Here is a 26,631-nt window from a genome sequence, read left to right on the forward strand (position 1 = left end):
TGCTCAAATGGCATTCGGCCGTAGCATGCCTTTTCGTTCGATAGAAATAGCTTCCCCCTTGATGAATGCTTTGGGAGGCGCGTCTCTATCCTTCGGTCGATGAGAGATTTCTGTACATGGTTGCCATTTAAGCTGATTGATCGGCCAGCGATTTGTCAAGACTGTAGACGGGAAATGCAGAGCAAGCTCGTGCTTTCCAAGCAAGATCAATTCACCACATCAACGCAACGTTCGTTGTCCGTCAATATACTGCCTTGAAATGACCTATTTCTAATGGATGCGTGAGCTCTACAATCGTAACTGCCACACCAGACAACCTCCGCACCCCATCGGACCGTGACCAAGCGACATTAAAAATCATCCTCAACGCGCGCATAACTTGTAATCCCTTGGCACGGTTCCGTCATCGCCATGTCGTAATGAACATCCCGTATGTACGCGTCGTCTTTTCCCAGCGCCTTCGTCTCGCTTCTCGAGGTAGTCGTAAATCCAATCGTCGTCAACCATTTCAGCGTAGGGGATGGCTCGTTCCACCGGACCCTCGCAAGCAGAGGCACAGCCGGAGGGTAAGGAGGGGGAGCGGTGGGAGATTGTTCTGCCGTTTTCGGGTATAAAGGAGCCTGCGAAACGGGGCTGTTGGAGGTGAGAGATGTACAACAGGAAGCCGGACCGTGAGGCATGTGGCTGTCTAAATGGCATTGATGCCAATGCAACGACGCTTGGATATCTACGCCTTGTTGAAGAACCAGCTGCTCCGTTTGTTCGACGCTCCTTCGTTCTGGAGGCCTTGGATCGTCGGAACGGTTGGCGCGTTGTCGCCGCCGCCGCCCCGCAGGGGTTTCGCGATCCGGCTACCAGCGCTGGCAAAGTTGAAGCCGGTGCCGCCGATGCCAAGTCCGCGAGTGCTGGTGCCCGCCTTGGCCGCTTCCAAGCGTTCCTTGACCGAGGCGAGCTGGACCTCAAACCTAGTGGGACACGGTCAGTGAGTGCTCGCACCTACGGTGGGCGTGATGCATACTTGTGGTTGGCAGCTGCCATCTTCTCTTGACTGTCTTGGAGGAGGCTCTCCAGGCTCTGGATGCGCTCGTTCCTCGCGATGAGCTTGCGCTCGGCGATGGCAACCTCTTTCTTAAGAGCCGAGTTCTGCTCGACCAGTTGCCGCTGCACCTGGGTAAGCTGCTCCAGGTTCCTTTCCAAAAAGGCCATCTTCTTCTGCTGGGCACGGTTGTTGGACGACCTCAGCACGTTGTTGTACTGCTCACGCGTCTCGTCGAGCGATATTTCCAGCTCCACCACACGCTCGCACCGGTTTTGAAGGTCGCGCATGAGGCTCTTCTTCATGATGTCGAACTCGGCAATCTGCTGATGAACCGTCTTGCCGTTGGCCGTCGGCGTCGAGGTGCCGGACTTGATGCGCTGCTGGAGGCCCTCCATCAACGTCCTCATCCGTGCGTTTTCCGACGCCTTCTGCGCCATCTCCGCCTTGAGCTGCTCGACAAGCTGCACCTGTGCCGCCAGGCGGTCGGTGTACGCATTCTCGAGACGCGACTTGACCTCCTCGACGTCGCTCTCGTCGAGGTTGCGCGTCAACACGTCCTCGTACTGCCGCTGGACCGCCTCGAGCCTATCCTCGAGCTCTCGTCTCCGCAGGGCATGCATGTCACCGGTGGAGGCGCCGTACATGGACAGCTCTGCCTGCCGGACGATGCCCTGCGTCTCGACCAACTTGGCTCGGAGGGTGTCGAACTGGTCGGGCGCGATGCTCTCGCCGAGCTTGCTGTGCTCGTGGAGAGCGTCGATGTGCTGGATCGCCTGCTGAAGCGAGCGCTCGTTGTCGCCAAAGACGTCGCCGCCGAGGTCGAAGCCTGCCATCATCTCCGCCATCTTCTCCGCCTTCTTCTTCTCCTTCTCGCCAATCGCCGCCCCGGTCTCCTTGGCGCTCATGGTGACGTTCAAGAATTGCTGCTTGACGTCGTCCAGCTCGGTGGTGAGCTCCGAGTTGGCCTCCTTGAGCGCATCCGTCGTGATCTGTGCCTCCTTGCTCTCAAACGTCAACCGTTCGAGCTGCATTTTGAACTCGTTCACCTCCGTCGTGAGCCGCTCATTCTCCTTGCCCAGCTTGCTGTCGTGATCCTTGAGATAGGCCATCTCCTCCTTGGTCTCGCAGAGACTCTTCTCGGCCGCCGTCGCCATCGTTTCTTTCTCGGCGAGCTGATCCTGCAGTTCGTTTTCCCGTCGCAGGAACTCCTCGCGCTCGTCCTTCTCCAGCAGCAGGCTGGGCGTGGCCGAACGATCGGAGAAGCCGGGCGTCTCCGATCGGCTGTCGGGCATCAGCCGGGATGGGGTGGCCGGACGATGGAATCTCGCATCGGCCCGGGCGCCCGCCACGCCGTCGGCGGCGGCTGGCTGGGCCCACCTGTCCTTGGGAACGGCTTCTCCGGCGCGCCAGAGCTGGATTTCGCCCTCGAGATTCTGGATGTAGCTTTCAAAGTTGGTCACCTGGCCCTGGGCCTTCTTCAGCAGCGATTTGAGCTCGGCCGGGCTCAGCTCGGCGTTGACCTTGGCCTTGTTCTTGATGGACTTGGCACGGGTGCCGAACCTCAGCGTGCTCAGCGTCTCGGCGTCGTTGTAGCTGCTGGGGGAGCAGTTGATGATGAGCGTCGTCCGGCTGTTGCCTCCGAGCGATTCTTGCAGGATCCGCGTCAGCTTGGAATCTCGGTACGGGATGTGCGAAGATTTCCCGTCGGTCAGGGCGTTGATGACCATGCCGAGCGCGCTCAAGCTCTTGTTGATCTTCTTTGCTTCCTCGAGCGTCTGGCCGCTGGCGCCCGTCTTGCCGACCTTTTCGCTGCCGGCCAAGTCGACGAGGAACAGCTGGCCGCTCTTGGCCGAGCCGGTCTCGACGTTCTTCTGCGTGATGGTGATGACGAAGATGGAATGCGACCGGGACGACTCCTGGTTCATGTTGGTGGCGGCAACGGCACGCGCGTTGCCTCCCCTTCTCATGACCTCGTAGACCTCCTGCACGCTCGAGACGTAGATTTCGAGCAAGCCCTTGACGTAGACTCCACGGTTTTTCTCCTCGTGCACGGGCAGGTTATCGTTTTGCGGCGCCAGCAGATCTCGAATTCGCTCCATGTAGATTTCCATGTAGCTCACGCGGACGGTATACTCTATCGTGCTGGGGCTCGACATGATGCTGGCGAATATCTGCTCGACGATGCGCGGTATGACACCTCGGCCCTCGTCGTCGTCGATGTTGGTGCCCATCATGGTGTACGACTTTCCGGCGCCCGTCTGGCCGTAGGCGAAGACGGTGCCGTTGTAGCCATTGAGGATGTCGTCGACGGTGGGTCGAATGGAGAAGTCGAAGATGTCCTGCTGCTTGCATCCCATGTCAAAGACCTTGTCGAAGGTGAAGGAACCTTGGGCCTCCCTGGACTGGAAGAGGAGCGAGCAAACGTTAGCCAGGCTACCGCCGGGGCGCGAAAGGCCGGGACGGAGAGTTCCATACATCAAGGGTGCAAGAGTCATCCGAGCTGAATGACACGATCGGTTTGCCGCCAGACTCCAGCTCGATCCGGTTCTGGGGCCGGAACCGGGCCACGACCTTGATACTATTAGCAGACATGATGGCGCTGTGGGTTCGGCAGCGACGTCGCGATCATGAGGTGCGGTTCGAGCCGGCAATCGAGGGACGTCAAGTTCGGCGAGACGTCGACGAGCGAGATGGCCGGAGGTACGGACGCGAAGCCCGCGAGGATGGGGGAGGGAACGAGCCCAACACCAGCCACCAGGCAGCGCGATGAACACGGTGAAGCCTCGGAGGGTGGGGAAGGGGGGGGGGGGGGGAGGGGGGGTTGTTTGGGAGCTGTGAAAGGCGGCACGAAAATCGATTGATGGCTCCCGTCGACGATTGTGCACAAGTAAGCTGCCGCTGCCGTCGCTCTCTCGCGGAAAAAGCAAAACTTGGAGGTGCGGGACAGGAGCAAGGCGTGCGACCCTTGAAGCGTTGGTGATGCAGATTGAGGTGATGTTGCGGAGGGATGTGCCGCCGCCAAACGGCCAAGTACATATTATTGAGTGCCTGGGGCTTATTTACGAACTAGCGCTGGCACTCTTGACCTCGGATTCGATACCTCTGCCTTGGTATCTTTCAAGTACCACGTCGTACTAAAATCATAGGGCGCCCGTGACTCGGAGTACAGGATCGGTACTCCCCGCGCACGTACCGGAACGAACCCGCAGCGCGTCTCAGGCACCTGATTCGTACCATTTTACCACCCGTAGGTGCCCATGCCTCGTTTCAACAGTGTTTCTCTCGTAGCTGCGGAATGGCTTCACGAGTTGAAGGATCGAACACAGCAACGATGTCGCGAAGCGTTGGAAGAAAATGGTTTCCGACTGTCAGTCATGTTTTTACCTTGACACTTGGATGTACACTGTACATGTACGTACACTTGTAGAGTGAATTGGTGCAGTGTGATGTTGTCCAGTGTGCTGAAAGTACATGTGCCGTACGTGTCTTAGTACTTACAGCGGCACAGCACTGCACGGTGCGTTGGTCTTACCGGTTTGCATGAATGACCCCCACAGTACACAAAGGCTTTGAAAGCTAATCTCGTGGACCCTTCCAACGCGGTGTCAAGCACCAGTAGGAGAAGAGTTATACTGTATGCAGTACCTACGTACTATTAAGGTAAGTACAGTATGTACTTGCACTCCGTACTTGTAGCCTGTATTCTAAGGTTCGCTGTAAATGCAGGACAAGTAATACATGTTCCTGCAGTACATGTACAAGTAAGTGTACGTGTACAGTTCTCGTCCAGTACGGGACCTCCACTCAAGTCAAGTGTCAGGCGCTGTAAAGAAGTAATAACAAGCAATTACTAAGTAATAATACTAGTAGTACGTACGGAGTACATGTACGGAGTACTTACAGTACGTCTTCGTCATATCAAGTCTTCTTACGTCACCCCCACATGCCAATAGTCCGGTTGACCACGTTGAGACTGCAAATTGTCTCCCCTACGTGTGCTTACTGTACAGTTACTCTGTACTCCGTACATTGTATAAACATTCGCCTTTCCTCAAATCCGAACGGTGTATTATTACTTCGTGCTTAAGTACTTGTACAATTACAACGAATACACCTACACCTACTCCGGTACATTTTCAGCAATATATCCTTGAGAGCATTATGCTATGCAGGACTGGGTCCAAGGCATTCGGTGCCGAGTAGGTATTTGGCAGGGCAGGGATCGTAGTTTTATCACGTGGAACCACAGCATGCCAGCCAAATGCTGCGGTTAGTTATTGAGTAGTCTGCAATAATACGGCAATGAGACGTTGTCAGCTAATTACCTACTACGAAGTACAAGTACATTACCGGTGTGCCGTGCAAGAACAAATACGTGTATACGTGTACTTGAAGTATAGTACTAAGGCACGAGCACACGGGGCGAGCACGACAGATTATTCGTGAACAATGGCAAGTCTTGCCGAACTCAAATTCGAAATCAATACCATCAACATGGCGACTTTCTACTAAGCGCAACCCATGGTATAATCAGTCCAACAATTGCACCAAAACGCCAGCAACTCCTCTACCAATGCGTCCACATTTGGCCAGGTCCCATTTCCCCGGGACATCTGCAACCTCTACTGTAAGCGCGTCGGCACCCACGAAAGCCAGACCACGTGACTCCGAGATCGGCGGCGAAGAACTCAAGCTGCATTCCTGGCTGCCTAATCCTCCCAGCTTTTCTCCACCGTCTCGCGGACCCGTTTCGTGTACTCCTTTCGGTTGTCCTTGTATAGGTTCGAGGCTTCGACGTTGGCCGGGGATCCAGTGTTCGGGTCGTTAAGTAAACTGCGTCAACGTCAGCGACCATGCGGCGGGGGGGCGACGAGTCCGCGGCGGTTGCGGCTGCGCACCTCTGGATACTGGTCAGGACGGCGGCGACGTCGTAGGTGGGGCTCCATCGATTTTGTAGAATGTCCAGGCAGAGCTCGCCGGTGGCATAGACGTTGGGGTGGAACATTTGACTGATGAACTTGACCTGGGGCGGCTTGTTGGGGTACTGCTCCTCGAACTGCATCACCAGCCTGAACGTGCCATCCTCAAAGGGCGTGTCGGCCGGACCGATGATGACGGCATTCCTTGACGGCGAAAAGTCAGCTCACGACTTCACCGCACGAGGGCCGAGGGGAAAGGCGAACCAAGTCATGACGTTGTCGGGAATCGGCGACGCGGACACGCCGGCGGGGGGGTCCGTCTGCATGCGCTGCAGGACGGTCAGACGGTTAGCGGCGAGGCAAGGCGCAGAAATCAGGGCGGCCGCGCACCTTGAAGTCGCGCATCAAGCGGCGCCGGGCAGCGGTAGACATGGTGCTATCGGGGGTTGCGGTTGACGATTGATGGCTGGCGGTTGTGGCGAGAGTTGCCGCGCCGAGGGATGTCTTGAGAGCAAGGATGGAAGGAGTGAATCGCTTCCTCCCGGTTTATGATGCTTTTTATCTTGGCGAGAAGAGCTACTATCTGTCTTTCCGGAAGGTCGGATGGTAGACCGGTGGCCAGCGACGTGCAGGAGTTGCAATGGATGGGTTTGGTCATCGACGTCGAGGTGCGCAATGTTGGTGTGGATTAAATGGACTGGAGCCAAAGGGCACCCACCGCCAATGACGGTGCTGCAAAAATACCGACCAATCATCGAGCCGCAAGCCAAAGTGACGAGTCGAAGCCTCATGGTCGTCATCTCCTCACGTGACTCGGTCGGTTCTGCAGCTCGAGCATGGCATCACTGAACGATGTCCTGCACGGAGTACTGCAGACTTTGTCTGACGACAGCAACGTGCCTACAGTACGTGGTTTGGTAAAATCCACCATCAGCCGGGAGCGTGAATGTCGAAAGGTTCGGCATACAGCAAAGGCCGGACCAGCGTAGTGTGTGTATTGACGGCTACTGGAAGACACCCCATCCAGGCGGTTGTCGAATCGAAGTGGTGCATGTGCAGGTGGTAATTACAAACTCTCGACAATACATACTTGCCGTGCCTTGCATCCCAAGTCCGTATCTTGGACGCTCGTGGCTCGTAGTTTATAGGAGTACGGGTGGTTGTCGCATCGTACCTGCGGAGTACACCTACTTGCTGGCAAATACCTTTAACTTTGTACCAAGAAGCCATGATGTTCGCAGATGTACGTATGCACATGCAATATAGGAGTGCTCCGCAATATGAAGATACTTGCTGCAGCTCTCTTTTCTGGGTACCAATGTTTTGCATGCTTGTTGTGTTAGTACACAGTGATGCATCTACAGTACGCGTACTTGAACATGTACTTGTGGTTGCTATTACAAGACTGTATTACTCCGTAGCCGTACACTGTATTTACTTACTTGTGCACGCAAGCTTTACTTGTACCTACAGTATTACTTACTTACAGTACTTACTTACATGTACTTACTTACAACTACCTAGTACTTTCTCCGTAAGTAAGTAATACTCCGTCAGTAATACTTGGTTCCACGAACTGTTCGGTGCCTTAGTAATTCTCCGGGTCGCCCTCCCTTCCCCTTCCACGTCTGCCGTGTGCCGTTACAAACCCCGCTCATAGCCGAGGCGTACCGAGCTGGTTCCTCCCCATGCAAGTAAGTACATGTACTGTACGCATTCGCTCCAACCTACTTACTGAATCACTCCGACCAACTACGTACTGTAGTAATAGTACTTAAACATACCGTCCCTACTACACCTACTACTTATCACAACTACTCCGTGCATACCTGCCTACCTAGCAGTACCAATCACTGGACCTGCACCGGCTCAGATCTTGCACTCCTGCGTGTCAACCTCTCCCTCCTCGTCGACTCCCCCAGCGCCGCCCCCTCGACCAACTGCAAGATGCCTGTTGCCCAGGGCAGGCTTGCCACGCTGCCTGGACAGCTTGCGCGGCATGTCAACGCGGCCCGCCACTTCTCCTCCGGACCTACGCTGCGAAGGGAGATTCGGGATGCCTACATTCTGAGCGCGGCTCGAACGCCGACGACCAAGGCAAGTTCCGACCCCCTCCCCCCATGGTCGTGCGAACGGGCGTCCGGCAAGGCGGCTGCTGACTCGCCCGGCAGTTCAACGGCTCCTTCCTCTCGGTTCCTGCTCCCAAGCTCGGCGCCGTCGCCATCAAGGCGGCGGTCGAAAAGTCCAAGGTGCCCGTCGACCACATCACCGACGTCTACATGGGCAACGTCCTGCAGGGTTCCGTCGGTCAGGCGCCGGCCCGTCAAGCGACCCTCTTCGCCGGCCTCCCGCAGTCGGTCGAGTCCATGACGGTCAACAAAGTCTGCGCCTCCGGTCTCAAGGCCGTCGCCCTCGCGGCCCAGAACATCCAGCTGGGTCTGGCCGAGGCCCAGGTTGCCGGCGGCATGGAGAACATGTCGCGCGTTCCCTACTTTCTGCCTCGCGCCAGCGGCCTCCCCGCCTTTGGTCACGTCAAGATGGAGGACGGGCTGATCAAGGACGGGCTGACGGATGTCTACGAGCAGTTCCACATGGGCAACTGCGCCGAGAACACGGCCAAGGCGCACTCGGTCACGCGAGAGCAGCAGGATGCGTACGCCATCCGGTCGTACGAGAACGCGCAGAAGGCGTGGGCGAGCAAGGCCTTTGCCGACGAAATCGTTCCCGTCACCGTCTCGGGCAAGAAGGGCGACAAGATCATCGACACGGACGAGGGCTTCCTCGACGTCAAGATGGAAAAGATCCCGACCTTGAAGCCTGCCTTTGTCCGCGACGGCACCGGCACCGTCACGGCGGCCAACTCGTCGACGCTCAACGACGGCGCCAGCGCCCTCGTCCTCGGCAGCAAGGCCATCGCCGAGCGTTACGGCTCCGGCTCTCGCGTGCTGGCCAAGATCTGCAGCTACGCCGACGCCGCCGTCGCGCCCGTCGACTTCCCCGTCGCGCCCGCCAAGGCCGTTCCCATCGCTCTCGAGCGCGCGGGCATCACCAAGGACCAGGTCGCCGTCTGGGAGTTCAACGAGGCCTTTGCCGCCGTCATCCTCGCCAACCAGAAGATTCTCGGCCTCGAGGGCGCCGTGGTGAACCCTCTCGGCGGCGCCATTTCCCTCGGCCACGCGCTCGGCAGCTCGGGATCGCGCATCCTGACGACGCTGCTGCACCAGCTGAAGCCGGGCGAGTACGGCGTGGCGGCCATCTGCAACGGCGGCGGTGCTGCGACGGCCATGGTTGTGCAGCGCATCAACAATGTATAGCGTCGCCATGTGCACGGGGTACGAGTAGGGGAGCGGGCATTTGATTTGTTGACAATTCGAGCGTCATGGAGCATGATGGATGCCACCTGTCCGTCCGTTGCTTGATACCTGTACGCTGAAGTAGCCGAAAGCGGTGACTGATTCTGACTTCGACCGCAGCATGGGTGACAACCAACACGAAGCAGTTCGCTTTGATTCCAGAGAAAGAACTCCCTCCAGAACGAAAAAGAAAATCTACCTGGCTCCGCTCCCGACGAGAGAGCAAACCTCTATTTTACACCTTTGCTTTTCCGCGTGCAGTATACACTTGGTAGGCCTCCTCTTTATTCTCTCGTACCCAAGTAACAGCGGTCTCAAAACGCTCCGCAAAGAAGCTGAGCGAGGTTGTAGCATGAGTCTTTATTATTATTGCTTGTGCTCCGTACTACTTGTATGGACGGTGCGGAGCAGGGTTGGACTGCGAGTACAAGTACTCCGTACGGAGTACCGTGCTCCGTACCTACCGAGTACCTATACTTGAGAACGGATGCCGCGCTATTGCAATGCTCACTGTAGTGCTGGCCGCTGTTGTACATGTACTCTCTAGTGTACTCAGGCTCTGATACTTCGCCGTCCTGATCCGCCAATATTGTTAGGGACTGATGGAGCCATCAATTAGCAGTACGGCTGCTGGTAGGTTGACAGCAATACGGTACTACGTACGGAGTACAGTACCTGGTACCTAGTAGATAATACTGTACTCCCCTGTGGTTCAAGAACCATTCAGTACTAACACAGTACCTAGTACAGTAGGTAGCATCCAGCACCACGGACTTTGTCCCATCGCAGCCTCACATCATCACACACCTTCCTTCCTGCGTTTCTGCCAGGACGACGCCGCCTCCTCCCCTCCTCCCCCTCCCCTTCTCCTCCTCTCCTCCTCCCCCTCCCCTTCTCCTCCTCTCTTCCTCCTCTTCTCTTCCTCCTCTTCCCTTCCCTCTCGCCCCATGTCCCTCCTCAAACGTTTCCTTTCCGAAATCCGGCAGCAGGTCCGTGAACAGCAGGGTGATCGACTCGCCGCCTGGCTGCAGGTCGAGCCCAGCGCACCACGGCAGTACCATGTCCTCGCCGACGAGCTTCGGACCGCCTTTGCCGACTCCAAGGCACTCGACAATGCCATCGACTCGCATCTTCCCATAGAGGACGACGTCCCCGACGGGCAGGCCACCGTCTGGCCCGGCTTTCAGGCTTTTGTGAAGGAATACCTCGTCCTGTGGCGAGACATTGACCACGATGACCTGCTCGGCGCCCACGAACTGCTGTCGGCCCTCGTCAAGTCAGCATCTCCTTTCTCCTCTCCCCTTTCTCCTCTCCCCTTTCTCCTCTCCCCTCTCTCGCCCCTTCTTCTCCCCATGCTGCTCCTCTTTCATGCCCATATCCCTCCGCCTCGCGCTGAGAATTGGACGAGCTCGTGGCGAGAGCCAAAGAAGGCTGGCTAACGCAGGCCACCCAAACAGCGCCTCCAGCACGGCCTTCTCGCACCCTCAGTACGGTGCCATGCTCATTCAAGTCTGCAAATCCCTCTCCGAGTCCCTTGCCCGCTTCACCCTCGAGCTCAACCGCCGGCCCGACCTCACGCGTCGCCTGAGGGTCCGCGACGACGATGGCGGCTCCAAGTCGGTCGCCGAGTCCTCGGCCGAGATCATCCAGAAGATCTTCAAGGTCTGCCTGATGGACCGCACCGCTGGCCGGACACCCGAGGGCAAGAAGGCCTGCGTCTACATGTTTGCCAACCTTGTTCTCAAGCTGCTCTTTGCCGTGCGTTCCTCCATGCCTTCCTCGTCTTGCTTCTCCTGATGGGGGTGCTGACGAGCACGTGAACCGTCCAGTGCAAGAGGACGAACCTCGCGACCATGATCTTTCGCAACATGTCGGCCAGCTGCCCACCCTTGCGTCTCTACCCGGCCTCGCAGCGCGTCACCTACCTCTACTACCTCGGCCGTTTCAACTTCTCCATGAACCACTACCTTCGCGCCTCCCTCTGCCTCGAGCAGGCGTATCTCCAGACGCCGCCGCAGCTCGCGTCCCACCGCACCAAGATCCTGACCTTCCTCATACCCTGCAACATGCTCCTCGGCCGCTTCCCCTCGGCCGTCCTGACCCAGCGCCCGGAAGCGCAAACGTTGACACCCATCTTCCTGCCCCTCTGCCACGCCGTCCGGTCCGCCAACTTCATGGCGTTCCAGAGCCATCTGGAACTCCACCGTCGTTGGCTCTGGGCCAAGGGCCTTTACGCCCAGCTCTGCTACCGTCTTCGCCCTCTCCTCTGGCGCTCCCTCGCGCGCAAGACGTTCCTGCTGACGTACGTGCCGCCGACCGAGGCCGACTCGCGCAAGGCCGCCACCCTCGACCTCGCCTGCCTGCATGCCGTCGCCGTCTTCGTCCAGCGACAGCTCGAGGGTTGGCTTCCCTCCAACCGCATCGTCCGCGACCGACGCCCGTCCAACGTCAACGCCGTCTTCATGCAGGCCATCACGAGCAACGTTCAGGTCCCGGCGGAAACGACGCTCGTCCCACCCCCCGGTGGACCCCGGAAGCTGCGCGCCAACGAGGGCCTGGTCTGCGGCAACATGCCCGTCAGGCTCCTCGACGTCGAGATGATGGTGGCCACCCTCATACAGCGGGATTTCATGCACGGCTTCATCGCCCACGTTCAGGGCAGGTTCGCCATCATCGGGGCCAAGGCGAAGGGCCCGCTCCTCGCCGGCTGGCCAGGGGTGTGGCAGGCCATCTGCGAGCACAAATACGATCAGCCCTACGACCCCAACGAAGTCCCTGGATGGGTCAAGACCTGATTGCATTTCTTTCCTTCACGTCATCTTCGGCTTGGCAGGTTGAAAGAGCATAGGAAGGAAACCGATTGTGTACCAACAAGAGATTGTGATACCCATGTGATGTTAACATGAAATTGTTATATTACCAGAATATACATACAACATTCCTTTCACGAGACCGAATACGGAGGACATTGGGTTCAATCAACCTCGTTTAATCGATCTTGCTCGTGTACCGCCCGCGATCAAAATGCTCCTTGACAGGAAGCATGTCTCGTGAACGTGTAAACTCATCTATCAAAAAAAAAAAAAAAAGACAAAAGAAAACTATCCAAGACGGACGGGTCGCCCCCCGTACGAGAGACGACCCAATTGCCCTGGCGCAGAGACCTGGATGATTGGAAGCATCGCACGTCAGCCTCTCCAGGAAGCATCCGGGGTGCGGAGGGTTTTAGCGATGCCGGCACCACTCCAGTCCTGCGCGCAGGGTATCAACAGTGAACAAGTAGCCAAAAAAAAAAAAAAAAAGGGGAAACCAGAAGTGGTCAACTGGAGGCTCCGCAGCATCGGCACAAAGAGCCGGCTGGACGGACCGTGTGTGGTGATGCGACAGACAGTTTCGTCAATGTAGCTCATCTCGATGGACATTGATAGACGGAACATGTCTCGAAGCTGCCATCGGTTGCGTGGATGAGTGTCGGAATGGGTACATGGATCCCAAGCCGAACGGGTTCGGGAGAAACAATATGTTCGTCGTCTGGCTCAGGAAAGGAGCCGACTGTTGAAGAATGTAGTGCAATGGCGGCTCAGCTCGGTGGAATGGCGAGCCGTCACGCCGCAGGAAGTATAGGACAGGAGAATTTCGTCACGACAGCCGGTGTGCTCACAGCAGAACGGCCGTCGCGACGAAGAGGGCAAGCAGCCCGGCGAGGGTGACGCTGCCGTGTTGCCGGCCAGCGCCTCCTTGCATGTTTGAGACGATGGCGTAGTTGGACGAGCCGGTCGCCGTGGGAGCCAACGAGGAGGGGCCAGAGGCGCTGGGCATGTGGTCGTGCGTGCTGTTGCTGCTGTCCTCGTGGAAGATGCCAGGCATGACCGACGGACGGGTCGTATTCTTCTTGGGCGAGCCTGTCGAGAGCAGGATGGTCGTCGAGTTCATCAGGGCCGTGGTGTGCGTTGTCGGCGCCACATAGGTCGTGGTGGAACTGGAGCTAGACGTCGTGGTCGGGGTCGGGGTCGGGGTCGAGGTAGGTGTCGACGTCGTCGACGTCGTCGTCGGCTGCATCGAAGTCGTCGGCACAGGCGCGGGGCTGGAGTCGACGGGCTTCGAGCTGGCGCTGTCATCGCCGACTTGGCCATAGTTGACGCTGCCGCCGGAGCCGTCATAGGCAACAATGTTGGCCGTCTTGCCCTTGTCGACGGTGACGACGCAGAAGGCAGAACCTCCGGCGCCGACAGGAGCCGTGTTGGCCTTGACGACTCCGGTATTGGAGCCGTCGATCTCGCAGGGCAAGCCGCTGCAGCCACCGTCCGGGCACTCGATCTTGAGGCTGAAGCCGGCGCCCTGGCTCTTAAGCGCGAGAGTGTTCATCCAGATGGGGTTCCAGCCAATCTTGACAAAGGTTTGGCCGTTCGCAACCGTGTTGGCACCGGCGACATACGGGCTCCAGTTTCCAACTGGCTTGCTCTCGTCGCCCCAGATGCATCCCTCGGTGCCGACACCGGGTGGGTTGATGTAGTAGCTAGGATACGAGCGTCAGCCGGGGCGTCCCTTCAGGACGGAGCAGGGAGGGAGGTGGCGACTTACTGCGCGGCGGTGCCTTGCCAGTAGGTGTGGTCGGGCACGGCAACGACCTTGGTGCTCTTGGCCTTGATTTCGGTCGGGATGAGCATGGCCTCGTTGCCTGGCAGGACAGTTTGGCACCAGGACAGCACGCGGTTGGCATCGTTGACGGCCACGACGGCGCCGGTTCCTTGGACGCAGTTTTCCTTGTCGTCGAAGGGCTTGTGTATGACGCCGCTTTCGTCGCAGAAGAGTCCGCCATTCTGCAGCCATGTTAGCGCCCATACGATGCAGCGGCCGTCGGCGCGCGCGAGGGGTGTCGTACCATGGACGACCCGGGCTGGTAGACGGAGCCGGGTTGCCACTGGGCCATGACCATGCCCGATTGGCATGCGTAGGGGCAGTAGCTGCCCGGCTTGCACGGCTGGTCGGGGCTCATAGCCCATCCAGCATTCATGGCGTCCGTCGTCACGGCGTGGAGATTGCGGTCATTGGTCGGGAAGGCGCAGGTTCCGCCGCCACGCTTCTCGACGACGAGGCCACCCTCGGAGCGGACGTGAGCGCGAGCGTGTCCGTGGGCATGCTGAGCGTCGAGCCTGCGCTCGAGCTGGTGTAGTCTTTGATGGCCCGAGGAGGCGTCGCAGCCGGCGGCGGAGAGGATGATGGCGGTCGGGCCGGCGAGGGCCTGGAGAGAGGAGATCTTCATCGTGCTTGGTTCCCAGGACGGGAGGAGATGCGAGGTGCGGTGATGCGATGCGATGCGACGGGGATGCGATGCGTCTCGTCGTGTCGTGTCGTCTTGTGTCGTCTTGTGTTGTGTTGTGAGGGAGCGCGGTCGAACCGGCCGGGGCGAGAGAGCGTGCGGGTGTTTACGTCTTGAAGGACAGGAACTCGGCGCGAATATCGATGGACACGTCGGCGGCAGAGGGGGTTATTCGAAACGAGGGTAGGCGAGCCGGAGTCTCGCGGCGTTGTTGCATGTACGTGGTGGACGACGAGGTGCCAGAATGAGCGACTGAAAAGCAACGAATGTCAAACGAGAGCGAGGTTGATGCTGTTGTCAGAAACAAGCCGCCGGGCCAGGAGGGGGGGAAGTTTTTGACGGACGGGATGGGAAGAATTCCCCTCTCGGCGGAACTCCCTGAAGTAGGAGTACCTCCTGGGTAACATGTCAATGAGGAGGGATCGAATACGGTTAGACTAGCCCTTTATGCAAGGTACTAGTGTCGATCATGGGGGGGGTGTCGGCCCAATGAGAGGCTGCGTCTCCCAATCGCGGCTCATCACACAACATTCGACCGCCTCCCCCCCTACTCTGCCTCCCACCAATCCAGCGTGCCTCGTCGGTGGAAACGAAATGAACAGTCTCCACCGGGAACTCAAAGAACAAATGCTTGTGCGTACTCGTGCGGAGTACTTTGCTGACAGGTATAACAAGTAAGTAAGTATTATGTGCGGGCAGTATAAGTGGGCAAGTATGTGCGGGCAGTATAAGTGGGCAAGTACTTGCGCGAGTACGGAGTACGGAGTACGAGGTAGACACAAACGAACAAGTACTTGTACTTGCACCTATGGCACTGTGAGTACTTGTAGTACAGTACTCGTACCGTACTGTACTTGCATCGGCCGCTTCTCGGCAGAGTTGACGAATGGCACAGGTCGGCATAGCGCACATAAGAACTCCTACACCTAAGTACAGTACAGACGGTACTTACATCGCAGAGTGTCGCGCGCAATACAGCAAAGTACATGTTGATGTGTATCGGAACATGCGAGCGTAAGTACTTGTACATAGTACCGGACGGTATGGATGCGGAGCACACCTACGGAGCACTGTACGGAGTACAGAGTAAGTACATGTACAACTACAGTACGTACACCAATGGCACCTCGGCGCTGCCGTCTGGCGGTGACGTTTGGCAGGTGTGTGTGTGCGCTGGCAGGCCGGGCAGGTGTGGACGAATGGCAAACAGTGGTGCGGTAATACCCCATGGAGGCATCTGTATTTGGATTTCATGGCCGCAACCAACGCAAACGAGTTTCCGTTTATTAATTGCACGTAAAGTAGAGCGCGATGCTGCCACCCTCCCCAGGCACCACCCCATAGACGGGCGCACCTACGAGAACACCTCCTGCGGGTAATTACTCGGTACAGATTCCCCCACGCCTACTCAATTACAGTACAGAGTACGTACACGGTACAAGAAACCTGGCATTCTTCGAAATAAGCAACTCCACAGGCAGCCTGATCTGCGAGCACATCCAGACGAGGAGCTAGTTCCTCACGGTCCGTGTTTTGACCGCCGCCGATGCAGAAATGGAAGAGCGGCGCGTGCTAATTCCTACCAGGAGGTGCGGTACGCGTAGTGAATACTTGCTTGCACGGCGGCGTTGGTGCCAGTATTATGTACTGTACATGTACAAGTACGTGTCACTTGCCGTGGTGTAGTTGTAATCGGCAGTACGGAGTAATACTTGGCATACACTGTACAAGGTACCGTAGGTTTGCGTGTACAGTAATTAATTACAGCACTTGCGCTACACCGACGGTGTGGCACCTAGCCGTGCGAGTACAGTACCAAGGTACTTAGTTGGTTGCTATGCCAGGCATGCAGCCGCATTAATACCAAGTGCTTGCTGCGCTGTACGAAGTCCAGGTAAGTACATGCACTGCACTTCCATGCAGCTGAGGGGGGGACGAATCGACTAAGCGTTGCATCGTACCCGATCGGTGGGGTTCGAGCAGCAACCAGGCTGTGCACTCTTGGTGGGACGCTTCACGCCGGACGGGAGTGACGAATGGCGGCCAAACAGTCTCGGTCGAGCTGGCTGGGTCGTCGACAAGGCCGCCGCTTGGCAAACTGGCTTGGCTCTTGGCTTGGCCTCTAGCGAGGAATCAGAAAGGACGCAACCCCTGGCCGCGTCCCCCCGCTGCTGCGCTGGCTGTGCGAGCCAACGTGCCGACGGTTCACAGTGTCGAGAGGGAAAGGCATGCACTGTGCGCAGGGTACAGCCGGCACCTCCATGGCACACCCACCCATACGAGCCGGGCCAGAACTGTTCTGTACAAGTCAAGTTCCTGTACTTACTTGCCTGTACGAAGTACGGAGTGCTCCGTATTACATGTAGGTTTTTTTTGGCACGCCTTGCTCCGTAATTAGTGGTTGTATTACTTGGTTGGGGGTACCCTTGGCTGCTGTTGGCTGCTGTTGGCTGCTGTTGGCTGTTGTTGGCTGCTGTTGGCGCCGTTGCCAAGTGGGTGCCTTGTTCGCGAGAAACCTTGATCATGCCTGTGCCGTTGCTGGACGGTCAGTTGCTGGTATGCACAGCGTCCACGAACCCACAGCATACACATGCTTGGTACACGTGCACCAACGTACCTGTAGGCGTGCACAGGAAATTACAGTACGCTTGTGTGCTCTTCAGTCATCTGTCAATTCAGCGGAAGCGTCGCCGGATCGCGCCAACCAACCTTGCAAAGGTACTACAAAAGGCCGCGACGACGAGCATGCACGCCTGCTTGCTTACACACGCGTACTGTACGTGCCTGGACCTGTAGGTGGTGGCAGGCAGACACACGCAGCAGCACGGTTCGTGCTAAGACCACGCACAACATGAGCACTTACAGGGCATGCACCGTACTGTACTGTCAGTATTGCTTACAGTATACTGCACATGTACAACGTACAGTGGGTGGGCAGTGCAGGTGTACGTTAGTAAGTGTATCTGTACTTGCTCCCTACCAGCACCACATGAACGGAGTACGCGGTGCAAGTACATGTACTCTGTATGGAGTACTTTGTAAGTAGAACGTCGTCCGCAAGCCACTGGTACGGAGCAATTTGCCTAGGTGCCGCTTAGGTGCGCGTTTACAGAGTGCAGTGTTCCGTACTCCGTACTTTGGGGCGGTTGTGGCCTGTGGCCGCCGTGTCCCGGCAACGCTCCATTCCTCGACCGTCAGTGAACGCACTTGGCTGTGGCAACGGGAGCCGTGATGCATGACTCGCGCGTCTGCAAGTGTCGTTGCCCTCTGTGCAAGTCAAACAAGAGAGCGCTGCCAACAGTGTAGACCTGCCTACTCGTAACGCGTACGGTTCCCGCAGCGTCGCATATTTGCCCGCCTGCACGTACAACGTTGCGCCAACGAACCCAGCGGCAGGTCACGCTCCAAGTACTCCGTACTTGTCCAGTACTCCCTACTTGTCCAGTACTCCCTACTTGTCCAGTACTAAATTACTGACTTTACAGCACGAATGAGTTGTCCTGGCAGTGGACGCTACGGGGGGCGACGAGCACCACTTTTGCCTACGTGTCCGCGTCGCTTGCTCCTCGCTCGTTTACATGAAAGAAATTATTACTCATACGTCCATGATGTACTTAAACCACATCGCGTACCTGCTGGCGGGCGGCGTCATGTCATCGTCATCCCATCTGATCCGATGGGCATGCCAGAGGTCCCGCTGTATCCGAGGCAGAAGGCCTGGGCCACCTGTGCCGCCGCTGTCAAGGACGCCTCCAGTTGTCCGGGGGAAGCTTAATGCCATTGCCACCCCCCGTGGCTGTCTGCCGTGGCGTCGGTGCTAGGCGATCTGACGCGCCGAAAGGGCCGCCCCAAACAATGATTTCTGGAAGTTTCCGATGCCGAGCAGACCTTCAGCTCCCCTTCGTCTCTGCTCCGCCTCAGCCATTGGCCGAGCGACCGGGCCGCGTCGTCGACTTCGCAAACGCCGTCCCCGTGCCGCACGTGAGTCTCTCTACTCGTAACCGGACCTGCACGGCGAGCCCGTCCGACGACAAAGGTCGAGTGCTGACCGGCTCGGGGGGCGGGCGCCTTCGTCAAGGCCGCGGTGAAACCAAGGCCAAGCAGCGCTTGTTTCACGGTGAACCGCGTCTCCCTCTCGTCGCCCCCAAACCCCCAAAACACAAACCCATCCGAGGATGCTGCCGAGCTGGCTACCCTCGCGCCTGACGAACCGCAGAACCGAGAAAGAAAAAGAAAAAAAATGCGACGAGCATCCCGAAGCATAGGGTTCGGGTTCGAGCCGTGGCGGGTCGTGGCGGGCGACGGGAAATTCATCTCATCTCATCAACCACGCGGCCAATGGAAGGTCGGCCTCGGTGCATGTCATGCTGCCTGGCTTGGCCGTGCGTGCTTCTGAGTGCGTGCCCTCGGTATTCCGTAAACCTTGCTCTGCATACCATGTATCAATGCTCCGTACTTGCACCCGCGTGCGGTACCTGGATATTGTTACTTGCTTGTCATGCTGTGCGTGTACTTGTGCGACGCGTGAGCACACGTGCTGCATGGTACTCCGCGCACACACGGCACTCCGCACTCCGTGCAGTGCACGTGATTACCCCTATCTGTGTCCATGTGTGCCCATCTGCGCCCATCTGCGCCGCCATCTGCTCCGTCGTCTACAGCCCCTTTTGTCTGTGCCCGACGACTCTCGCAAACGAGTCAAAGGCCATGGTCATCGAATGCCGTCCCGCCGTCTTGCTGCGCAGGTGATCGTCGTAATCCAGCATCTCCTTGTACGGCACCTTGGCCACAATCTCGACGGTGCGCGCCGTCGACGTCTTCCCGCGCAGCGACGTCACCGCATCGTACGGGTCCGACGGCGCGTAAATCTTGGACACGTCGATGAGCGCGTCCCCCGCCGACTCGGCCGATCGGTCCTTGACCTCGAGGATGTGACCGCCGGCGCCGGCCGTGATGTCGTGCTGCACCGTCCCCGCCGCCGCCTCCGGGCATGTGATGTGCGCCAGCATCATGGGCTCCAGCACGCCAATCTGCCGCCTGTCAAAGGCGTCGCGGAGAGCGGCCTGCACCCCGGCCCGCGCCGCGCCGCTCAGGTGGCCCCCGCTGGCGTTCTCGAGCGCACCCTCGGACGTGTCGAGCGTCACCTTGACGAGGCACCCGTGCATCGGGGAGGCCCGCCGCGGGCCCCGTGCGAGGCCGGCGATGGCGCCGTTCAGGAGCTGGTGCCGCGCCTCCTCGACGTCGACGGCCGCGCCGCCCGACCCCCCCGAGGCAGGCACCGTGATCTCGAACAGGTTGCCGTCTCGCTCGATGCCGCCGCCGCGACGCCCGTTCTCCTCCTCCTCCTGCTCGAGCGGCTCCTCCATCGGCTCCAGCACGACCGTGCAGGCGGCCCGCCCGGCCTTGCCGGCGACCGGGCGGTCAAAGACTGCGTGCTGCGGCCGTGTCGGGCTCGTCACGCACTCCTTGTAGTCGACCTCGATCTGCCCAAACTCGGCGTCCAACTTGTGCTTCCGCCTCATGTTGTGCACCGACACGTCGAGGTGGAGCTTGCCCATGCCCTGGATGGTGAACTGGTCCGTCTTCGGGTTCCGGCTCCATCGCAGGCTGGGATCCTCGCGCGACGCGTTCTCCAGCGCCGCCTGCAGCTGCTGCGCCGCCACGTTGCCGTACGGGTCGACCTGGAGGAACGCGACCGGGGGCGGGATCTCGGGCGGCCGGATCTGCAGGTGGCGGAGCCTCTCGACGACGGCCTTGCCGTTGGTCGTCGTCACCAGCGTGTCGCCGCTCCGCGCCTTCTTGAGCCCCCGCAGCGCCCCGATCTGGCCTGTGGAAAGCTCGTGCACGTCTTCGACCTTGGAGGCCGACACCTGCACGATGCCCATCGAACGTTCCTGGCCGAGCAGGTTCGTGTTGTGCGTCGAGGCGTTGCGAGTGAGCGTCCCGTGATAGACGCGCACGAAGCTGATGAGCCCCTCCTTCGGATGGTCCGACACCTTGAACACGGAGGCGACCGAGGCCACGTTGCCACGCCCGCCGCCCCCCCTTTCGTCCTTTTCCGCGAGGAGCCTCTCCAGTCCGGTCCTGCTCGGACCGAGCCGTACTTCGACGTCGGGCCGCTCCGACGGGTTGGGCAAGTAGTCCGTCATGGCGTCCATGAGGAGCTCGACGCCGATGTGACGGAAGCTGGAGCCCGCGAAGACGGGGATGACGCGGCCGTCTCCGGTCCGGATGGCCCGTCGGATGGCCTGCTTCAGCAGCGGCGCCGGAATCGCCGGGTTCTCGGCCAGGAACTCGTCCATGACGGCGTCGTCGACTTCGGCCAAGCCTTCGATCAAGCGTCGTCTCGCCCGCTCCATCTCCTCCCAGAGCGGCCGGTTGCATGCCGAGAGCGCATCGCTCAGCTCGGCGGGGCCGTAGCGAGTCTTGTCCCTTTCCGACCTCCACCGGTAGCCGACGCGGTCGATGACGTCGATGACGCCGACGAACTGTTCCCTGTCCCACCACGGTATCTGGCAGACGAGCGGCCAGCCCTTGAGCTTGGCGCCAATCTCGAGAATGGCCTTTTTGAACGAGGCACCTTCGCGGTCCAGCTTGTTGCAGAAGACGATGGAGGGGATGCGGAGGTCGCGGGCCGAGGTCCAGACTCGTTCGGTGTGGGCTTCGACCCCCTTGACGGAGTCGATGATGCAGACGGCGCCGTCGAGGATGGGGAGGCATCGGTCGACCTCGAAGCGAAAGTCTTGATGCCCCGGCGTGTCGATCAAGTTGACCGTCTTCGGTCCCTCCCCAGGTCGGCAGTTTTGCGGCAGCGGCCAATGGAAGGTGATGGCGGCCGATTGGATGGTGATGCCGCGCTCCCTCTCGAGTTCGAGGAAGTCGGTGACGGTGTTTCCCGAGTCGACATCTACGCCGGGCGGGTCAGCAGAGCGCGTCGTCTTTCTGCCCTTTCGACGTCTCCTGCTCGTTCGCACCCACCTCCGACTCTCTGGGTGACGCCGCTGTAGTACAGCATCCGCTCGGTCGTCGTCGTTTTCCCCTGCAATCGTAAGCGGGGGCCTTGATGCGTGGACGGTAGGGGGAGCGCACGGCATCAACGTGGGCAATGATGCCGATGTTGCGGATGCTCTCCAGCTGGCCGTCCTGGCCGGCCGCCGGTTCGCCGTGCAGACATCTTCGGCCGCGAGAGGCTTGCGACGCCAGACGAGATTTGGAGACGGCCGAGAGGCACCTCGCCGCAGGGGATGCCGTGCGGAAGAGCGAAAGAATCATGATGCCTCGGACGGCTCGAGCTCACGGTGTGCTCCTCGGGGTTGTTCTGCGTGGACGGGAACGCCGCATGTCGCCAGCAACAAGCACGAGTCTCCTGGGTTTGGATTACCAGCCAGAGAGGGGCATGAAACGAGCTGCAATGCGCAAGAAAGCTTCCGCCGTCGCCGTACATGCAAGCAAGCACTCATATGTTGCCGAGTTACGATGTGGCAGAATGGACAGGAGATGAAATTAATCAAGCTCATGATGAATCATCAATGCTGCTTTTGGCAGGCGGTGTGGGTATAAACTCTTGCTGCCGCTGCTCCGCCAGAGGCCGGATAATTATACGGCGCCTTGTGAACAATGGGGGTTGTCCTGTGATTAGAGAAAAACGTACAAGCATTGCCAGCGCAAGACTTTCCGAAGTGGAGTGGTCCAATAATTACCGTCGCATTGAGCCATAAATACTTGGAATGAGGTAATTACTGTACAACAACTTAAGTAGGTGCAGTAATTACAGTACAGTACGACTACAGTACAGTACTGTACTCCGTACTCCGTACATGGTACTCCGTACACTCTCCGTACTGTACATACAGGTGCATACTAGGCACTATTACTCCGTATACAACACTCGTATTAATAGGTAGCCAACAGGGACCTCGTCCTTGAGAGTACACGTAAGTGCATGTACACCTACTTGTACTCCGTGCAGGGTATGAACATGTACAGTACTTGTATCTGTTGTTTCTACTGTACTTACTTGTGCAGTAGGCGTACAGTACTCCGTACAAGGGCGTTTAAGTGTACTCAGTATACTGTAGTAAGTACTCCGTAGGTAAGTGCAGTACCCGTAATCGAGTACATGTACACCACGCAAGTAAGTACTTACAGGTAAGTAAGTACATGTAAGTAAAGTACATGAATATAACAATACATCAACATCATATCATAACAACTGCGACTCAATGGTGGCATAAAAGCCTGGCACAATTCGCACCTACATTTTCTGCACTCCGTATTGTGCTCCATTCACCCATGAATACAGCGCCCAGCACGTTTGTAGCCTTGCAACCAATTTTCCGGCATAGATGCAGTGCTTGGGTCCAATTGACCGAAATTTTGAAGCACATGCTGTGTTTCAAACGAATAATACCCGCGCAATAAATACATGCATGTACGTAATTACTTCAAAAAAGATCCCCATGCCATGTCCACTACTACTTAGATGTACTGTATCTGCACGTACTTGCAGCAGTTGTACACCTCCAATTGCTTACAACTAAAATTATTACATGTAATTAAGTAGTTACTTACCTGCTTGAATAACCACAAGTACTATTCCGTACTCCGTACTTTAGGTGTACTCCCTCCGTGCGATAACTACTAGGTAGTAGTAATATTAATACCCACGACAAGACCACTTCGGCATGCCGGCTTCGACCTTCTTGCACGTTCAACGTACAACTAATACTTGTAATATACCTTGGACGGAGTAGTCCTTGTATTAGTTGGACATGTCCAGTGCATGTACTGTGCTAACCTTCCACCTACTGGCAGTGGTTGTATTACACCTTCTCTGAAGCGTACAGATGAGCGCATATTATATGTAAGGATGTAAAAGTCGTTGCGTACAACTACCGACTTGCATGTCCACCTGCACCTACGGACAGAACAGTATGTACCTGGATGCAATCAAGTATGAGTGCATACTTAAGCCGAGGCTGCTTTCCCAAATTCCTACGGCCCAGTCCTACGGCCCAGCAAGGTCCTGCTCAATTTTGTCTTGCTCGCCTCCTTCATCATGTTCTCGTGTGTACCGTCACTTTTCCTCGCACTGGCTTGTGCGGCAACGGCCACGGCCACGACTATTTCAAGCCAACCAACAGACCTCACCTGCGTCACGGAAGGCCTTTCGAACGAACTTGTCGCCTTCCACGAGGAGTCCTCTAGGTACGAGGCCATTGCTCGCCGCAGAACCCGTCCTCCGAGGATCAAGGTGGGTGTGTGGGTGCACGTCGTCGCGTCGTCGCCTGATAGCTACGCCAACATGAATGTAGGTCGGGTCCCGCAACTGGCGAGGACAGCATTCAACTAGCCTCCCCATAGCTACCTAGGATCGATAAGCAGTTGGCCGTCCTTTCCAAGGATTTCGCTCCCACTGGTTTCTCCTTTCACCTAAAGCATGCGGATTGGACATTCAACGCCGCCTGGGCAAAGGGACGCGACAGACGAGATATGCAGCGAGCCCTCTACCAGGGAGACCACGATAGCCTAAACGTATATTTCGTGGAGCAGACGGATGCCAGCAACGAGCGTGTTCGTGGCCACTGCCCCCTACCCGGTCATCTCAACGGAAACCGCGATGGCGCCATCGTCACGGCGAGCACGACTCCAAGGGCGGATTTTATCCCCAAAACCATTCCTGGCCCGCGCAGGGCCTTGGTCGACCAGGCTCTCGGTCATACCCTCACCCATGAGGTTGGACACTGGCTGGGCCTGCTGCATACGTTTGAAGGCAACAACTGCACGGGAAAGGGCGATCAGATTGACGACACTCCCGCTCATCTCCATCCCAATGTTGGGTGCAAGGCAGTCCAGGACTCTTGTCCAGGCCAGGCCGGAATGGACCCTACGCATAATTTCATGAATATTTTATGGGAGTCTGTCACCCTCGTATGAACGAAGAGCAGAAAAGGGAAGTGACTAACGGAGACAATAGTGAATGCTACTCGAAATTTACGCCCGGTCAGATTGTTCGCATGCACAATGCGTGGAAAGAATTCCGCGATCCAGCTTCGAGAACATGGCAGCGTAAACTGTTGACCGGCTATCGGAATCTTCTGGATCGGAGATGACGAGGGACCTCGGGTTGACTGTTGTTGAAGTTTCATTTGCGACTTAGGTTCTAGCATGGCTGTGAAAAAGTAATCACGAGCAGCCTGCCAGGGAATCGTCATGTCATTGTTGTTGTCGTTTGAAGATGAACAAACACATGCGTTGATTGATGACGGAACCACCAGCTACTAGCATATATCTGGTGGGAAAGGCCGTCTTTATGTTGATATAATTAATCATATTTGGTCTTCTCCAGTCGATTCCGTTCATTGCTTCCATCTGCTGTTTCCGCCATCGTCAGTGCTAGGTTTACTGCAGGGTAGCACTGGTCGTTGTGCTTCCAGCGCCGCCACGAGGTTCGAACCAATGGCCATCAGGCACGGAGCACTAACCTCCAGGCACTGAGCACTAGCCACCAGGCACTAGATTTAGCACATGCAGCACCTGCAGGTACAAGGTTTTGGCGAACCTTGCCCTGGCTGCCGCCGCCCTACAGCGACGTCCGTCCCGCCTGGCGCCAGCTGGGGAGCTGGGCTCGAGCAACGACCCTGCTATCGCAACACGACACGCAACACGCTTCGCCAGCTTCCCAACCTCCCATCAATCTGGAAACGGCGGCATCAACCAGCATCAATCCGCGTCCATCCGAATCAATCTGCACCACCCGCATCGCCGCACCATCGAAACCCCTATCCTTCCATTCTTCGTCCGACCTTGCTCCCGCCCCTCGGCGAAGCGTACCATTTGCCGACCATGGAGTTCTCCGACATCTTGTACGTGCCGCAGGTGCCCCGTGAGACCCGCGCGTCCAAGCTTCGCAAGCTGACCTGCCATGTGCCTTGCCTCTACAGCCGCATCGTTAACCTCGCCGTCGGCGCCATCACCGTCCTCGGTGGTATCGTCTCCATCTTTGGCCTGGAGCTGTACGTATGCTCCGCAAGGTCCATGCCGCCTCCTCGTCGCGTCGCCTCGAGCTTGACATGGCCTTGTTCCCTCTCGCGAGGAGCTTCGTTGACACCCGCGACAGCCAGAAAATTGTCGTCGGTTCCTACATGGTCGTCTTCGGTCTCGCCATCGCCTTGCTCGGTTAGCAACATCCCCCCCCTACGCCGGTTCGTGACCGAAGGCGCGCCGGGCTAATGCATCGCAGAGTTCCAAATCCCCCCCCAACTGCCCCGATATGCGTCCTTCCTTTTCTCGTTCCTCGGGCGAGGCGCCTGTACGTATTCCCCTCTGCATCGGAGGACGATGGAGAATCCCCTAACCGGTTGCCAGTCTACATCTTCATCGGGTGCCTGATCCTCGGCAAGAGCATCCTCCAGAACATTGCCGGCGGCATCGTCGGCATCGTCGGCATCGGCTACGTTGCACTCGAGTTCGTCGCCTCCATAGAGCCCCCGAGCAACATGCGCGAGGCCGATGTCGCCGGCTGGGGCGCCGAGCAGGTTTAGGCATCTTCTCCAGAGCGGCTTCAACCCGCGAGTGCATTGCCCCTGCGAGACCAGCCCCAGTCGCGAGACCGCATGGGGCTGCCGGCGCAAGCTGGAACTGACAACATCGCCAGCAAAGGGCTACCTTGTTGAAGGCGCCTTGGAGTTGATGAAGCGAGCATCGATCGGTCAAGGTGGAATGGCTAGGAGTGTGGACGAAGGAGAGAAAAAACGACAGCATGGACGTATTGTGCCAGTATAGTGTAAGAGTGAGACACAATTTTGCTCCGCACAGAATGGCCTCCCCCGTCCCCGAAGAATGCATCACACGAGGAGCGTCGAATCAATCTCCATCAACTCGGGGGTACATCGCCCATGCCGATGATGCCCACTCCACGCCAGTGACGACGCCGATGGTGTTGCCGAGGGAGCTCATCGCGAAACCGAGCCCGCCTTGTAGATACCCTTGAAACTCTCC

At 57.8% G+C, this 26,631-nt stretch overlaps 8 protein-coding genes across 8 annotated transcripts; 4 read left to right on the forward strand and 4 right to left on the reverse strand.

Annotated features, from left to right (window-relative positions):
* Positions 1 to 727: 727 nt before the first annotated feature.
* DCS_00443 (kinesin) lies at positions 728 to 3,631 on the reverse strand (the record flags this gene model as incomplete). Its single annotated transcript, XM_040797782.1, has 3 exons — positions 728 to 965; positions 1,019 to 3,441; positions 3,515 to 3,631. The coding sequence occupies 3 exons, from the start codon at positions 3,629 to 3,631 to the stop codon at positions 728 to 730; spliced, it is 2,778 nt and encodes a 925-aa protein (XP_040658665.1).
* Positions 3,632 to 5,748: 2,117 nt separating this feature from the next.
* Positions 5,749 to 6,390, reverse strand: DCS_00444 (Ubiquitin-conjugating enzyme E2; the record flags this gene model as incomplete). Its single annotated transcript, XM_040797783.1, has 4 exons — positions 5,749 to 5,872; positions 5,938 to 6,162; positions 6,223 to 6,287; positions 6,349 to 6,390. 4 exons carry the CDS (start codon positions 6,388 to 6,390, stop codon positions 5,749 to 5,751), a joined length of 456 nt encoding a protein of 151 aa, XP_040658666.1.
* A 796-nt stretch (positions 6,391 to 7,186) lies between these two features.
* On the forward strand, positions 7,187 to 9,272 carry DCS_00445 (acetyl-CoA acetyltransferase; the record flags this gene model as incomplete). The annotated part of the gene is made up of 5 exons (XM_040797784.1): positions 7,187 to 7,201; positions 7,483 to 7,496; positions 7,551 to 7,652; positions 7,832 to 8,084; positions 8,130 to 9,272. 5 exons carry the CDS (start codon positions 7,187 to 7,189, stop codon positions 9,270 to 9,272), a joined length of 1,527 nt encoding a protein of 508 aa, XP_040658667.1.
* A 986-nt stretch (positions 9,273 to 10,258) lies between these two features.
* Positions 10,259 to 12,106, forward strand: DCS_00446 (PCI domain-containing protein; the record flags this gene model as incomplete). The annotated part of the gene is made up of 3 exons (XM_040797785.1): positions 10,259 to 10,722; positions 10,769 to 11,069; positions 11,141 to 12,106. 3 exons carry the CDS (start codon positions 10,259 to 10,261, stop codon positions 12,104 to 12,106), a joined length of 1,731 nt encoding a protein of 576 aa, XP_040658668.1.
* Positions 12,107 to 12,968: 862 nt separating this feature from the next.
* Positions 12,969 to 14,574, reverse strand: DCS_00447 (uncharacterized protein; the record flags this gene model as incomplete). The annotated part of the gene is made up of 3 exons (XM_040797786.1): positions 12,969 to 13,827; positions 13,893 to 14,131; positions 14,194 to 14,574. The coding sequence occupies 3 exons, from the start codon at positions 14,572 to 14,574 to the stop codon at positions 12,969 to 12,971; spliced, it is 1,479 nt and encodes a 492-aa protein (XP_040658669.1).
* Positions 14,575 to 19,286: 4,712 nt separating this feature from the next.
* On the reverse strand, positions 19,287 to 21,903 carry DCS_00448 (translation elongation factor G2; the record flags this gene model as incomplete). Its single annotated transcript, XM_040797787.1, has 3 exons — positions 19,287 to 21,538; positions 21,610 to 21,670; positions 21,721 to 21,903. The coding sequence occupies 3 exons, from the start codon at positions 21,901 to 21,903 to the stop codon at positions 19,287 to 19,289; spliced, it is 2,496 nt and encodes an 831-aa protein (XP_040658670.1).
* Positions 21,904 to 23,689: 1,786 nt separating this feature from the next.
* On the forward strand, positions 23,690 to 24,567 carry DCS_00449 (uncharacterized protein; the record flags this gene model as incomplete). The annotated part of the gene is made up of 2 exons (XM_040797788.1): positions 23,690 to 23,941; positions 23,995 to 24,567. 2 exons carry the CDS (start codon positions 23,690 to 23,692, stop codon positions 24,565 to 24,567), a joined length of 825 nt encoding a protein of 274 aa, XP_040658671.1.
* A 909-nt stretch (positions 24,568 to 25,476) lies between these two features.
* DCS_00450 (Golgi apparatus membrane protein TVP15) lies at positions 25,477 to 26,174 on the forward strand (the record flags this gene model as incomplete). The annotated part of the gene is made up of 4 exons (XM_040797789.1): positions 25,477 to 25,646; positions 25,751 to 25,809; positions 25,874 to 25,942; positions 25,999 to 26,174. The coding sequence occupies 4 exons, from the start codon at positions 25,477 to 25,479 to the stop codon at positions 26,172 to 26,174; spliced, it is 474 nt and encodes a 157-aa protein (XP_040658672.1).
* Between the last annotated feature and the right edge of the window lie 457 nt (positions 26,175 to 26,631).

This window comes from Drechmeria coniospora, chromosome 01 (assembly GCF_001625195.1).
Source record: "Drechmeria coniospora strain ARSEF 6962 chromosome 01, whole genome shotgun sequence".
Taxonomy (NCBI): Eukaryota; Fungi; Ascomycota; class Sordariomycetes; order Hypocreales; family Ophiocordycipitaceae; genus Drechmeria; species Drechmeria coniospora.